Source organism: Oncorhynchus kisutch, linkage group LG20, assembly GCF_002021735.2.
Source record: "Oncorhynchus kisutch isolate 150728-3 linkage group LG20, Okis_V2, whole genome shotgun sequence".
Classification (NCBI taxonomy): Eukaryota; Metazoa; Chordata; class Actinopteri; order Salmoniformes; family Salmonidae; genus Oncorhynchus; species Oncorhynchus kisutch.
The window spans coordinates 43,559,185-43,574,947 of NC_034193.2; the positions used below are offsets into that span (position 1 = coordinate 43,559,185).

At 47.2% G+C, this 15,763-nt stretch overlaps 1 protein-coding gene across 6 annotated transcripts in view; it reads left to right on the plus strand.

The window, feature by feature from the left end:
• LOC109865755 (junction plakoglobin-like) overlaps positions 1 to 11,417 on the plus strand; it is a 45,346-nt gene extending 33,929 nt beyond the window's left edge. For 5 of the 6 annotated variants that reach the window (XM_031799799.1, XM_031799801.1, XM_031799797.1 and 2 more), the window contains exons 2-15: positions 1,450 to 1,505; positions 1,954 to 2,124; positions 2,357 to 2,610; positions 4,388 to 4,626; positions 4,800 to 5,001; positions 5,398 to 5,542; positions 5,663 to 5,766; positions 5,954 to 6,292; positions 8,027 to 8,179; positions 8,304 to 8,423; positions 8,552 to 8,702; positions 9,673 to 9,794; positions 10,132 to 10,174; positions 10,498 to 11,417. In XM_031799799.1, coding sequence (XP_031655659.1) covers positions 1,493 to 1,505; positions 1,954 to 2,124; positions 2,357 to 2,610; positions 4,388 to 4,626; positions 4,800 to 5,001; positions 5,398 to 5,542; positions 5,663 to 5,766; positions 5,954 to 6,292; positions 8,027 to 8,179; positions 8,304 to 8,423; positions 8,552 to 8,702; positions 9,673 to 9,794; positions 10,132 to 10,174; positions 10,498 to 10,628 — 2,187 coding nt within the window. In that variant the 5' untranslated portion in view covers positions 1,450 to 1,492 and the 3' untranslated portion in view covers positions 10,629 to 11,417. The remainder of the gene's footprint in view (positions 1 to 1,449; positions 1,506 to 1,953; positions 2,125 to 2,356; positions 2,611 to 4,387; positions 4,627 to 4,799; positions 5,002 to 5,397; positions 5,543 to 5,662; positions 5,767 to 5,953; positions 6,293 to 8,026; positions 8,180 to 8,303; positions 8,424 to 8,551; positions 8,703 to 9,672; positions 9,795 to 10,131; positions 10,175 to 10,497) is intronic. The other variant, XM_031799798.1, reaches the window with a different exon arrangement.
• Positions 11,418 to 15,763: the final 4,346 nt, after the last annotated feature.

The following is a 15,763-nucleotide window of genomic DNA, read 5'->3' on the forward strand; positions in this document are numbered from 1 at the left end:
ACACTGGTGACATTGTAGAGTGGCCACTAACATCACGTGCCACTCCCATCGCATTTAACTGCAATGAGCGAGCCATCATTGATCATGTGTTGAGTGAGCGGTGGGTTGAGTGTAGAAGTCGTGACGTTTTGTTCACAGTGAAACCGAGTGTTTTATATTGAGGAGTGGATGTGGGTCATCCTCCAACCAGCTCTCTCCTGCACCAGAGGTTATTTTGAGTCTGAAGACCATCAGAATTAGGAATGTGTGCAATGTGAGAGAGACACACACACACTCACTCTCACTTGGCCTTTGCTCGTTGGGAAAATGGCTCCAAACAGAAAAAGTAAAAAATGCATTTAATTGTAAGAAACTTTTAGAATTATTGTTCTAATTCTAGACATTCAGCTAGATAGCATTGGTTAAATATCCCCATGTAATGGTAATGGAGAGCTAGCATGGCTGCAACAGAGTGAGAAACCATGCTGGGCCAACTGAGGGATCAGTTAAGTGGGGAAGAGTAGATCGGGTCCAAACCAACACGGCAAAAGGAATGCAATTTAGCCGTATGACGATACTTCAGGAGGGAACGGGGAACAGGGGATACCTAGTCAGTTGTGTCTTCCGCATTTAACCCAACCCCTCTGAATCCGAGAGGTGCGGAGGGCTGCATTAATCTGCATCCGCCTCTTCGGCGCCAAGGTGTATGATAGATGGTCACAACGAGAGAGAGAGAGAGAGAGAGAGAGAGAGAGAGAGCAGAATGGAGATAAGAGACAGGTACTGCTGGGAAAAATGACTTGATAAGGATTGAAAAAGAACTGAGGTGGGAGTGTTTTGAAATGGTTAAATCAGCCAGTGATAAATGGTCATTAAGCGTTGGGCCTGTATTTACAGGTGAAGGAGGTGTGGCGTTTTGAGGAGGAACTGTGTGAGTGTGTTCACCATAAAGGTGTTGTCTTAGGAGGAATAGGGTGTGTATGAATGACTACTTACTTTCTCACACATGAGAAACCCGTCTAGCGGGTTCTGGGAGCTGATACTGTCAGTCGGCAGCCGGCAGGCAGGCAGGTGTCTAGCTCCCACAGCCGTATGTATAGGCGGAGGCTCAGCCCGGGGTTAAAGGCCGCGGGGGCTTAGCAGTTGGCATTCCTGTCCTGCAGCTGTCTCTCTGCCCCCTCCGCTCCTATCCCAGCAGCCTTTGCTGTTGATTCGGTGTTGTCATTTCTGGCACTGTTCAGAGGGAGGGCATTCATTCACCTATCTGTACTCTTACCTGGGGGAGAGAGTATGAAATAAAATGTATTTTAACTAACGGCCTAATTAATATTTACCTCTTTTTTTTAAAGACAGGTTAGAAGAATAAAGACGGCAAACTGTAAAATAATTGAGTGGTATGATTGTAATTTGCGGCAAAATGTGGAAGATAATTATTTTATCTAAATGTTCTCTCTTTTTTTTGTCTTTCAGGTCTTCTCCTCCATTGTTGTTGGTTTGAGCCCAGGAGGCCACCATGGAAATGCAGAGTGGGTTCATAATCTGGCTATATTGTTCTCCCCCTTTCACAACCTTTTTAAAAAAAAAATAGATTTCTTCCTTTGTTTTCTTCCTCTTCTTGGCTATCACCTTCCTCTTCTCTTAATTCCTCCTCTCCCTCATATTCCTTCCTCTCCTTTGTTCAACTGAACACAATGTCTTCCCCTTAGTGCAATTAACAAGCATGTTAGATGCATAATAGGTAACTTCCAAGTGCAGTGTTGTCTCTAGTAACCCCTCTTTGCTCTCCCTCCTAGTGCGTTAACAAGAGTGTCAGCTATTATTCTAAGTGCAGTCCATAATAACCACATAGATCTCCCCTCTTTCCCTCTGTAGTGGGCGCGCCCTGAGGGCACTAACAAGTGTGTTGAACATGGATAATATATAACTTCAAAGTGCACTTCCAGTCTAACCTCTCTGCTCTCCTTCCCTCCGTAGTGGGCAATGAGGGGAGGGTGAAGGTGAAAGAGTGGCAGCAGACCTACTACGCCGGGGACTCTGGGATCCAGTCAGGAGCCACCACAGTGAGGACCGATGACGACGGGACCGAGTACAGCACCAAGCAGTACAGCACCGTCACCACCACCGTCGTCTCAGAGAACCCTGCTGGTGAGACGCGCGCAGTTTAGTGCTTTGAATACACGCGCTCAAATTGACATAAAGAAACATCTAAAAATACAACCTGCTACAAACATGCACTGTGTCACTTAGGACCATGGAGTTAAAACACACACACACACACCTTATTACTGCTTAATACTAAACTATCATTCAAACCCAACATCTAAAAATACAAACCACAGCATTCCCCCCCCCCCCCCCCCCTCCCCCCTCCCTGTAGAAGTGGAGTCTCAGTATGCCCTGACCCGGGCCCAGCGTGTCCGGGCGGCCATGTTCCCAGAGACGGTGATGGAGGGCACGACCATCCTGTCCACCCAGACTGACCTGTCCCAGATGACCAACGTCCAACGGCTGGCCGAGCCCTCGCAGCTCCTCAAGACGGCCATCGTCCACCTCATCAACTACCAGGACGACGCCGAGCTGGCCACGCGCGCCATCCCCGAGCTCACCAAGCTGCTCAACGACGAGGACCAGGTACAGTACGGGTTGTTTGATACGTCTGTCTTTGCGTCTTTGACTGTGCCTTTTAAACAGCTTGGAAAATTCCAGAAAATGATGTCATGGCTTTAGGAGCTTCTAATAGGCTAATTGACATAATTTGACTCAATTGGAGGTGGACCAATGGATGTATTTCAAGGCCTACCTTCAAACTCAGTGCCTCTTTGCTTGACATCATGGGGAAAATCCCCAAAAATAAGCCAAGACCTCAGAAATGTTTTTGTAGACCTTGGGAGCAATTTCCAAAAGCCTGGAGGTATCACTTTCATATGTACAAACAGTAGTACTAAGCAAGTATAAACACCATGGGAGCACGTGGATGTCATATCGCTCAGGAAGGAGATGCATTCTGTCTCCTAGAGATGTACTTTGGTGCGAAAAGTGCAAATCAATCCCAGAACAACAGCAAAAGAAACGGGTACAAAATAATCTATATCCACAGTAAAATTAGCCCTATATTGACATAAAAGGCCGCTCAGCAAGGAAGAAGCCACTGCTCCAAAACCTCCATCAAAAGCCAGACTATGGTTCACAACTGCACATGGGGACAAAGATTGTACTTTTTGGAGAAGTGTCCTCTGGTCTGATGAAACAAAAATAGAACTGTTTGGCCATAATGACCATAGTTATGTTTGGAGGAAAAGGGGGACGCTTGCAAGCCAAAGAACACCGTGAAGTATGGGGGTGGCAGTATCCTGTTGTGGGGGTGCTTTGCTGCAGGAGGGACTGGTGCACTTCACAAATAGATGGCATCATGAGGCAGGAAAAGTATGTGGATATATTGAAGCAACAACTCAAGACATTTGTCAGGAAGTTACAGCTTGGTCACAAATGGGTCTTCCAAATGGACAATGACCCCAAGCATACTTCCAAAGTTGTGGCAAAATGGCTTAAGGACAACAAAGTCAAGGTATTGGAGTGGCTATCACAAAGCCCTGACCTCAAGCCTATAGAAAATCTGTGAATAGAATTGAAAAAGTGTGTGCGAGCAAGGAGGCTGACAAACCTGACTCAGTTACACCAGCTCTGTCAGGAGGAATGGGCCAAAATTCACCCAACTTATTGTAGGAAGCTTGTGGAAGGCTACCCAAAACGTTTGACCCAAGTTAAACAATTTAAAGGCAATGCTACCAAATACTAATTGAGTGTACGAAACCTTCTAACCCACTGGGAATGTGATGAAAGAAATAAAAGCTGAAATAAATCATTCTCTCTACTATTATTCTGACATTTCATTCTTAAAATAAAGTGTTGATCCTAACTGACCTAAGACGGGGAATTTTTACTAGGATTAAATGTCAGGAATTGTGAACAACGGAGTTTAAATGTATTTGGCTAAGGTGTGTGTAAACTTCCGACTTCAACTGTACATTTGACTACACCATTATAGAATAGAAGAGGCATTATTTAATTTAAATTTCCTTGAAATCATTTGAATTGCAATTCTGAACCATGTTTACTACTTCAGTTGAATTGGAATTTGAGGCATTTTCAATTCTGAAAAGAGCACAACCCTGCTATGTATGTTTCTTTTATCTACCCTCGGCATCTAGCCATCAATCCACCCTTGTCATTTAGACATTGATTTGTTCAATCACTCATTCGTTCATGTTATTTACCACTAGTAATCACAGGTGGTAGTCAACCTGGCTGTCATTCATTCACATTTCTGTACTTCTCAAATAGTCAATATCTCTGCATTTTTCCCTACATTCAAATGAACCAAACCCCCCCCCCCCCTACGGTCTTCCAGGTGGTAGTCAACAAAGCCTCCCTGATCGTCAACCAGCTGACCCGCAAGGAGGCGTCTCGCCGGGCGCTGATGGCGTCCCCCCAGATGGTGGCGGCGGTGGTGCGGGCCATGCAGAACACCGGGGACATGGAGACAGCCCGGGCTACAGCCAGCATCCTCCACAACCTGTCCCACCAGAGAGAGGGCCTGCTCTCCATCTTCAAGTGCGGGGGCATCCCTGCCCTGGTCCGCATGCTCAGGTAGGGGTCTGAGGGACTGCGTGTGGGAGTGCTTCCTCTCATTCTCGCAACTCTCTTATTTTGTGGCCTTTTTTATTTTGTGGCCTTCTATTGACAAAACATTTGACAGTTCATTATGAGTCTTACTATGTTCATCTCTGGAAATCCTTACGGTAACTCTCTCCCTCTGTCAGTTCTCCCATGGAGTCTGTGCTGTTCTATGCCATCACCACCCTCCACAACCTGCTACTGCACCAGGAGGGAGCCAAGATGGCGGTGCGCCTGGCCGACGGCCTGCAGCGAATGGTGCCTCTGCTGAAGAAGAGCAACCCCAAGTTCCTGGCCATCACCACCGACTGCCTGCAGCTGCTGTCCTACGGCAACCAGGAGAGCAAGGTGTGTGGGGGTGGGGGTGAATGACAGTGTGTTTGAATGATTGCCCTGTGTTGGCATGGGTGTGGCTGCCATAGTAATTCTGTGACTGCACGCTTATGAGCATGTGTGGATATGAGACAGGTGTGGCCGGGTAGGGATGTCTGCCCTGTGTGCGCTTGCCTGTGGTTTAATGGGTAAGTGCATGTTTGGACAGGAGTGATACATGGAATGTTTTCACCCTTTTGAAGATGTTAACCATGTAATGCCTAAACCCCTACTGGAAAAACGAGGAATTGGGCACATCCAAACATGTCACGAGCTGGACTAAAAGTGAATGTCCACACTTTGCTGCTCATAGAAATGCTATTGCTTGATTCATGTTGTTTAAACTCCATTTTCCCATCATTCCTCTCTCAGCTGATCATCCTCGCTAACAGTGGTCCGGAGGGCCTGGTCCACATCATGAGGAACTACAGCTATGAGAAGCTCCTGTGGACCACCAGCCGCGTGCTCAAAGTTCTCTCTGTCTGCCCCAGCAACAAACCTGCCATCGTGGATGCTGGTAAGTGTATTAGATTTGCAAAGAGCGACACTGTGGTTTTAATGAATAGAAATTGTATTTTTTCCCCCTCAGTTGTAATGCTATGAGATTATGAAGGATGTCTCTGTTTCCCTCTGTCAGGCGGGATGCAGGCTCTGGGGATGCACCTGACAGGCTCCAGTCAGCGTCTGATGCAGAACTGTCTGTGGACCCTGAGGAACCTATCTGACGCCGCCACGAAACAGGTGAGAACTCCTACCTTCCAACCTAGAGCCTGTTTCCACACTGCTGTCTGCTTCTCTCATTTGTCCTAACCTTTGACCTTTTAACCTCACTTGCATTTACTCTAAATGTTCTTATTTATTGCAACAGCCATGTGTTTAAGAACCACTAATATACTACAGATGAACTAAACTCTCTGTCTCTCTCTAGGAGGGTCTGGACAGTCTCCTTCAGACTCTCGTTGGTCTCCTGAGCTCTGACGACGTCAACATGCTCACCTGCTCCACTGGCATCCTCTCCAACCTCACCTGCAACAACGCTCGCAACAAGGCCATGGTCACCCAGGGCAACGGCATCGAGGCGCTCATCCACGCCGTCGTGAGGGCGGGAGAGAAGGAGGACGTGGCGGAGCCGGCTGTGTGCGCCCTGCGTCACCTGACGTCGCGCCACTCCGACGCCGAGGTGGCCCAGAATGCCGTGCGCATGCATTATGGCATTCCCGCGATCGTCAAGCTGCTCAACCAGCCCTACTACTGGCCTGTCATCAAGGTGAGAGGCAGGATGGAGGGGTGTATAGAGGGACAACCAGCCCTACTACTGGCCTGTCGTCAAGGTGAGAGGCAGGATGGAGGGGTGTATAGAGGGACAACCAGCCCTACTACTGGCCTGTCATCAAGGTGAGAGGCAGGATAGAGGGGTGTATAGAGGGACAACCAGCCCTACTACTGGCCTGTCGTCAAGGTGAGAGGCAGGATGGAGGGGTGTATAGAGGGACAACCAGCCCTACTACTGGCCTGTCATCAAGGTGAGAGGATAGGAGAGGCAGGATGGAGGGGTGTATAGAGGGACAACCAGCCCTACTACTGGCCTGTCATCAAGGTGAGAGGATAGGAGAGGCAGGATGGAGGGGTGTATAGAGGGACAACCAGCCCTACTACTGGCCTGTCATCAAGGTGAGAGGCAGGATAGAGGGGTGTATAGAGGGACAACCAGCCCTACTACTGGCCTGCCATCAAGGTGAGAGGATAGGAGAGGCAGGATAGAGGGGTGTATAGAGGGACAACCAGCCCTACTACTGGCCTGTCATCAAGGTGAGAGGATAGGAGAGGCAGGATGGAGGGGTGTATAGAGGGACAACCAGCCCTACTACTGGCCTGTCGTCAAGGTGAGAGGCAGGATGGAGGGGTGTATAGAGGGACAACCAGCCCTACTACTGGCCTGTCATCAAGGTGAGAGGATAGGAGAGGCAGGATGGAGGGGTGTATAGAGGGACAACCAGCCCTACTACTGGCCTGTCATCAAGGTGAGAGGCAGGATGGAGGGGTGTATAGAGGGACAACCAGCCCTACTACTGGCCTGTCATCAAGGTGAGAGGCAGGATGGAGGGGTGTATAGAGGGACAACCAGCCCTACTACTGGCCTGTCGTCAAGGTGAGAGGCAGGATAGAGGTGTGTATAGAGGGACAACCAGCCCTACTACTGGCCTGTCGTCAAGGTGAGAGGCAGGATAGAGGTGTGTATAGAGGGACAACCAGCCCTACTACTGGCCTGTCATTAAGGTGAGAGGCAGGATGGAGGGGTGTATAGAGGGACAACCAGCCCTACTACTGGCCTGTCATCAAGGTGAGAGGCAGGATGGAGGGGTGTATAGAGGGACAACCAGCCCTACTACTGGCCTGTCATCAAGGTGAGAGGATAGGAGAGGCAGGATGGAGGGGTGTATAGAGGGACAACCAGCCCTACTACTGGCCTGTCATCAAGGTGAGAGGATAGGAGAGGCAGGATGGAGGGGTGTATAGAGGGACAACCAGCCCTACTACTGGCCTGTCATCAAGGTGAGAGGATAGGAGAGGCAGGATGGAGGGGTGTATAGAGGGACAACCAGCCCTACTACTGGCCTGTCATCAAGGTGAGCGGGGGAGAAAGAGTGAGGGGTTGTGGGATAGAGAGATGAATAGTTCACAGATGGTTGCCCAGGGAGAGGGCTAACCATTCACGTAACCGGCTGCTTAATTCGCTATGAGGTGAGAAGTAGGAGGCTTAAGGAGAGATGGAAAGAGGAAGACAAGGTTGTGATGGAAGAAGGAAAATGAGGGATGAGGAAGAAGCTACATAGAGAACGGGGAGAGGGAGAGAAATGGCATCGCGAGAGAAACTGTAAACGATGATGAGATGGGTGATATTTGTAAAACAAACAGTCTCTAACCAAAAAAATGTTGCTTTCTTTGTGCTCACTAATCAAAATGGCATCTGTCTCTAACCCCGCCTCTCTCTTGTCCTCAGGCTGTGGTTGGTCTGATCCGTAACCTGGCACTGTGCCCAGACAACCAGACCCCTCTGAGGGACGCCGGGGCCATCCCACACCTGGTCAATCTGCTGCTCAAAGCCCACCAGGACGCCCAGAAACACGGCTCCGCCGCACAGCAGACATACCAGGTAGATGTAGAAACAGATCTATTGACTTTAAAAAGAGATCTATATATGTATATAAATAAATGGTTATTCTTAACCTCCCTAGTCTCTTTTTGTTACTGACTCTTGCTTTTTCGCTCTCTCTCAGGATGGCGTGAGGATGGAGGAGATCGTGGAGGGATGCACAGGGGCCCTGCACATCATGGCCAGAGACCCCATCAACAGGGGAGAGATCGCCAGCATGCAGACCATCCCACTCTTTGTACAGGTAAGAGCTTTTTTTAAATCTCATACGTTTCTTGCTTTTAAGACGGCAATATCTCTGTTGCTGCTTATGTCTCCTGTAGATTGTGTGTGTGTGTGTGTGTTAACCATGGTCTCCCTCCTCCTACCTAGCTGCTGTACTCTCCAGTGGAGAACGTGAAGCGCGTGTCAGCGGGGGCTCTGTGTGAGCTGGCCCTGGACAAGCAGTCTGCGGAGATGATCGACGCAGAGGGAGCCTCCGCGCCGCTCATGGAGCTGCTGCACTCCAACAACGAGGGCATCGGTGAGACCACTTCTCTTAAAACCACATCAAAAATCAGGATTTGCAATAGATGCGTCACTAGTTTCACGTGTTTTTAACATTTTTATTAGTCGTACGGTATACGAATTGCATACATCGTCCAGCGAAATGCCTACTTGCGGGTTCCTTCTCGACAATGCAACAACAATACGAATAGAAACAAAGTAAATGGCTCAGTAGAATAGAAAACATTTTAGCGTAAGTAAAATACAGGAAGGCGCCATCTATAGTCCAATATTTACACATTTTGGGGATGGGGGGGGGGGGGGGGGCGCAAGTGTATAAATGTAGCAGTATAATAAGTCTGGTGATGTGATGTGCAGTAAGGTGCTGGCCTGTTCAGACCAGTTCAAGTGTTCAGCAGTCTGACAGCTTGTAGTTAGAAACTGTCTCTGAGCCTGTTGGCATCAGACCTCGTGATCCAATACCGTCTGCTGGACAGAAAGGGAAAGAACAGCTCGTGATGGGATGTGTGGCGTCCTTGATGACGCTGCATGCCTTCCTCGGGCACCGTTTCCAGTAGATGTCCTAAAATGGTTAGAAGCGCGGTACCAGTTGCACTGGGCCGTCATCACCACCCGCTGGAGGGCCTTGCGGATAGATTCAGAGGTCATTGTTTGGCTCCATTTGAGAGGAAGTTATTACCTGGAAGAGAATGCTTTTTTTTTTGACTGTGTAATGTGCTACATTTCCATAAACCAGTGGAGCCTCAACGGGTGTAAGTCTCTGCTGGTTTTCATCTCTCTCTCGCACTTAATTGACCTATTATTGAGTCTGGGTCACATCTGATCTCTTAACTCAATTGTTGAATGACACCAGGATTGAGAAGTAGCATTGCACACTGCACCCATTTGATTCCCCCTGATACATCCTCTCAGAACTTGGGAGTAGATTGACTTACTGTGTCAGCCAATCAATATGTCCGTGTGATAACCTTGCTCCTCCCTCCCAGCCACCTACGCAGCCGCCGTTCTCTTCCGCATCTCCGAGGACAAGAAGTCCGACTACAAGAAGCGTGTGTCCGTGGAGCTCACGCACTCCCTGTTCAAGCACGACCCCGCCGCCTGGGAAATGGTGAGTGGGAGCTATGCTCGGCCTCTAGCGCCTTCTGTGGCGAGGAGGGAGCCACTGCAGGATCTAATAACAAATTGCGGTTTAACTGAAGAAAATGCTTTGCTTCGAGCGGTAATTTAACATTGATAAAAATGCATGTATTACATTTTTCGGCGATTCTTACATGTGAAGTATTTTAGTTTCTGTAAAATGGCAGTGTAATATTTTGTATTTAGAGAAAGGTAGATAATGCAGGTTAAGAAAACAGGTGACAGTGTTGGCACGGTTTCTGTCGTCCATATATGGGCAACTCGCTGACTTGATTTTGACCTTTCACCTCTTGTGACCCCCTCCCCAGGCCCACAACGCTGTCCCCATGGAGGCAGGCTACGCAGCCGACGGTGAGTAACTCACTCTGGCAGAAAGGTGCCCATACTGACTGACACACTGATATGGGGCGGAACAGAACGCTCTCTGTGGGTTCATGTGCCAGATGGTCACTGTTCCAATGGGCTGTGTAAAGTTAAATGTTTTGGATTTTCTGACATGATTATACTGTATTAAGGAGAGAGAAAGCAATTGATCTATGTAACTTCAACCATGTTAAAAGTGAGCCCCCCCCTGTTTTATGATTGAAATAAGGGTATCATCTCCAGATAACTTAACTTAATGTTTTGCCAAGTGTTGATCTAAGTATGTGTGTGTGTGTGTGTGTGTGTTTCAGAGCTGGATGCAGGCTACCCCCATTATGTTGACTACCCTGCTGACATGCCCATTGAATGCGAGATGGGGATGTCAGATGTCGAGTACCAGAACGGCGGCATGAGGCAACCGGGATATGCTGAGCGCTATTAGGACAACGGTCCGTGCATACAGCCAATAGACAAATGTACACGCGCTCTTATTGTCAAGCACGCAGATACACGAAAGACCGAGCAGCCATTAGTTACATGCACCTATTATTCTAAAAACAAGTCACACCACTTTTTTAAATAAAGATGCTGTTCTCTCTACAGACCACTGAAGGGAGGAAGAAGCAATCACACAGAACCTTCAAATGGAGGGATGTCAATCGGTCTCTGCTCACCTCGATGTAGTATATGCAATTATCACTGACTTGTGGGACTCAGAATCTAACAGGGCTTGGCCATCTGTTTTCTAAGCATAATATTGATGATGCACTGGTTTTTAGTCGAGGACGCTTCAAGGTTGTTGTGCGCTTTTCGGTGGGTAATCGATGCCAAAGATTTTATTTTGTGACGATAATCATGTCGCTTCCTTTTCAAATGTTTTTTTCCAAAGCTAGTTGAAAACACTGCCAGAGGTGACTGGACAATGTGTATTGTACTGCTCACATGCTTTCTTTCTGTGTAACGGTTTCTTTTAACACTATTTGCTGTTAACGTTTTTCCAACGTCTGCATGAGTTAATTCATGAGCTAGTAAGGAGTTAATAGTGACTCAGTGGTGTAATATACTTACATTGACTCTCACAGTAGAAGGGAACCCAATAGGGGGAGGCTACTGGTCCTAAATCAAGAACCTTAGGTGGAACGCTACTGACAAGGAATTTGTCTTTCTACAGAAAAGGTTTTTACTTCAATTTTTGTTTAAGAAAATAAAGAATATATTAAAGTACAAGCAGGCTGGGTGTTGATTTTACTGTCTGGGAAATACTGTATATCTGGAGCAATGCCATACTGGTTTTTGTTGCTCTGTACAGCAAATCTTTCCTACCCAAATTTAGGGAAAGTACTCTTTATCCAATGATGATACATAGCTAGTGCTGCTGAAGTCAGAACCGCCACTCTTCATGGGACGGTAGGAGTTACTTGCATCACTATCTAGCGAGAACATTTTCAGTAGTCTCTCAGCCTAAAACGGTCACATTGTTTTGAGGAATTTTCACTACATAAAATGGTTTGTGGCTCCATCTAGTGGTCTGCTGAGAAACCCGGAGCCCATGCAACAAGTTCAACAAGCCCAGAGACCTGGCTATAGCACGTGATTTTATAATACTCAATTAGCCTACATTAATGTGCAACATGTACCCTAAATTATTTCTTAAATTACAGGTGTCATTTAAGGGCACACTTTAGAATTGTATTCCAGATAAACATGATTAAAATTGTCTCACTCAGGATGCTTAACTCCTAAATTGAACAAAACCAAATGTTGTATTTGCTGTAGGTGAAGCAGAGCAGAAAATTAATGCTATTTAATTGGTTACGGTCACTGAAATTGTGTTACTGCAATGACGACCAAAGGAATTATCCAGATAAATATAGAAGGGGTGGTAACGGTCAAAACATCCTACCAGGGCTTCAGCTAAAACCAGGTAGTACGGGACTACTGATTTCTGTATCATTTCTGCAACGCAAATCTACTTCTGAAACCGCAATGCAAAAATCAACTACCTGCAATGATGGAATTCTGGCCTGAGTTTCAAATTGGCGGCTGCTCTACCTGACACGCACACGCTGTCATTCCAAACCCTGGGTAAAGAGGGTCAGAAAATATGGAGTAAAATGTACGCAGATGGGTCAGTGTACCAGAGGAGACGCTGTAGAAGGACAACGTGCCAGCCAGCCAGTCCAGGTACATTCCTACTCTGTTCAAATAAGACGAGGTAGCAGGGAAAGCAATACTCCTAGCATTATGGCAGGCGACGTAACTTGTCAAAGCATCGCAAACTCCGGGATTTGTCATTACGTCCAAGCCAACAGTCCCCAACCGCTCCACTCCTGACGATTTTTTTCCGTCACTCCCATTTCCTCTCAATAACTGTCTATTCAGACCCTCTTTACACAGCACCTGCCAACAGCCCTCAAACTCCCTGCGTGATCAGGCAACGGCAGATAGCTCACAGGCATCTAATGGAGAGACCGAAGGATACGATTATTAGTAATCACTGTCATTTAATCTTATTTCTATCCAACGAAAACATTTCTCACTTAGTCAGTTGTGTGTGTGCAGCTTTCAAGAGAGAAATTCAACATTTTCTTAGGCCAGATTTTATCCAGTGTTGTGCATCATGATCCACACCGTCTCCTTCTCAAACCCCATTCAAGGAGGTCCGTCTCGATCCACGTTGAGTGAAAAGATAGTAACAAACCATTTGATGCTTAAAATGTGAGTTAGTTCACTTTAGTAATTTTAACGTTAAACTGAATTTCCTAACCTGGAGTGTCTCCAATTTGCAGTCTGGACTTTCCAGTCCAGCAGAGAGCAGCTTCACTCGTGAATTCTGCAAGTCATTGTCACTCAGATCCAGCTCTCTCAGGTTTGAGCTGAGGCCAGCGTCTCACAGCATCATACCTCGAGGTTACATCCTTTCAGTTTGAAGAGGAATTACGTACATGGAATTACACGTACATGATCAACAAAAATATTGCCTAGTAGGTTTTTAATCCATTGGAAGGTGAGGTGGGACACTCTCCATGCAATAAAAGTGTACCTTTTGTTTTGTTGGAAATGTATCATTTAATTAAGAGCTTTTAAAATCACCAGGTACTCAGAGCTGTTCTGGAGGCTTTGATCATAGTCAAAAGGCCTCAAAAGACCTGATTTGCAGTATTTCCTTAGGTCAATCCTATCCAGCTCTTCTTCTGATGTCAGCAACACAAATGCCAAATCAGACCACTGGGCGGGTGAGAGTTTGGCCTCGGAAAGACTTCCTGAGCTAAGGTAGGTTTGGATCTCCTTTCACTAGAGAATGGTCATTCAGACAGTGGAACAGATTGATGCTTCTCTTTGATGTACTTGACTGTTTCCTCCATTGTTCTGACCTGATTCTAGTCTTTGTTAGTAGGGACCGTAAGAGAGTCTGGTTGGGTTCCAGTGAGAGGCGGAGGAGGAGGCAGAAGAACAAGTCCAGGTGTCCATATTTACACCAAGGCCTTGTCCCCTGCTTTCTTGTGGACGATGGTTGCAGGCGTCTCTTCAGATGTTAGAAGATTTCTGCTCGTTTCCTGTTCAACCACGAGGTTGACATTCTCTGTGTTGAATGTCAAACACAGACGGCGGCAAGAGACTCCCGGATGCTGAAATGCACAAAGCAGTACACCTTCTCCTGGAACAACCCACACTCCTGTCCGGAGAGCCGAGTGCACACCCCTCTCCAGAGGGCCGAGGGCGCACCCCTCTCCGGAGGGCCGAGGGCGCACCCCTCTCCGGAGGGCCGAGGGCGCACCCCTCTCCGGAGGGCCGAGGGCACTGACGCTTCTGTAACAGCAATGCCACATTCTTCCAGGTCTCCTTCATAGGAGATCCGATTGCCCTTTTCCCAGTTGTTCAAAGGCCTTTTTCCATTTGTGAATATGTCTCAGCATTATCTGGTCTCTTTGGATATTTCTGTTTGTTTTTTTAGCCATATGTTACAGTTCAGGAAGTGTGAATACATTTGAGTCAGGGCCTTCAGCATCTCTGGACTCTGTTTCACGGAACAGCCTCCAGAACTGTAGCTGAAATGCAACTGAAGACTGGTATGTGGCACATGTTGGAGAGGCTTCCTGAAGACTTCAGGCGTGTAATGATTTTGCTGGCTAGGCTCTTGTCACTGATTTTTCTTTCTGGAGTAAATCCTTCTGTGGGTCATTGAAGCCTCATCTCTGTCACCTGGTCAACACGCGACTAGCAGCTGCTGGCCGGGAGGTTATCCAGATGTGAGCAGAGGGAAGCAGATTCCCCCGAATTAGGTTTGTCAGCCGCACGCCCACTGAGGTCGACTTTGTAACATCACACCAGATCTCGTTGTTCTGGAAGTCGACACTCATCCAGACCATCAAAGACAAACAGTACTTTGTACTTGTTGAAGTCTGAGATTGCGGACTTTTATTTCCATTAAAAACAAAAGTGCTTGAGAAGGTCAAGTGGTCACAAAGATATCAAACAACTATCCATTCACTTTTAACTGTAAGACATGAGCCAGCTCACCTTGAATATGGAGGACACGTCTGCCGTGGACCGGCCACGGGGAATGTCTGACTGCTCTCTCTTGCTGGTCTCTGCACACATGACATCACACGCATCACAAGTGCTACCTTATCGATGATCATCTGGCACATGGTGGAATACAGCAATTGTCTGTCTAGCTCTAAGATCTAAAGCACTCACCTTTGATCAGTAGAAATGCCTGCCTCCCTGAATTGTGTTTTAGGATGAGCCATTGACCAGTCCCTCTTAAAGGACTCACAGCTGAGTCCAGGGGAATTGTCTCCTGTTGGATCCTGTCAGCAGACAACTTAGACCTACAGTCAAACATAAGTGAGTCCTGACTTCGTGCTTTAATGTGGAGACAAAGACGATAAAAGAGGGAACCGTGATAAATTCTTACGCATGCCAGGGTTCCCATTCCTGAAGTGTTCTTGAAGTTCCATTGACTGGTCCCTGTTCATGGACAGACAGCTGTGTATGGTCTCTGATGCTGGGCTCTGTAAAGAAGCACATTCAGGGTAACTCATAAAACTACAGGAAGTTGGTGATTGCTGTTTGCTTCAAAAATATTGATTAGAAACGAAATGAGCAGAACAAGAGAACGCAAACCAGACAAGCTGTTGATCAGTAGATATTTTTTCTGTCTTGGAAGTTGAACGGAGGATCAACAGACATGTCTGTTCGCATGGACAGACAGCTGGGTACAGGTGAGACTGGTCTCTCCTGCTGGATTTGGCTTCAACACAGAGACAGATCTTCGGTCTAGAATATCTTCTGCCTTAGCCTGGGTTCCAATCTGTTTGTCCCATCAAGCCATTCCTTGCATGCCAAGGAGTGACATGATGGCACAGACAGATTGGAACCCAGGCTACTTCTGCAGTATGATGTAATATCACTTCTGAGCTCTACAATTATCAACATTTGTGATAGATTCCCAACAGCATATCTGTCTCAGTCCCATACATACAATGAAGCTGGAAGGTGTTGTGTCAATTCCGTGTGGAGTGCCATTTTTGGGGGGGAGGCACTGCCCCCCTCCACTCTCTCCCGAGAGAC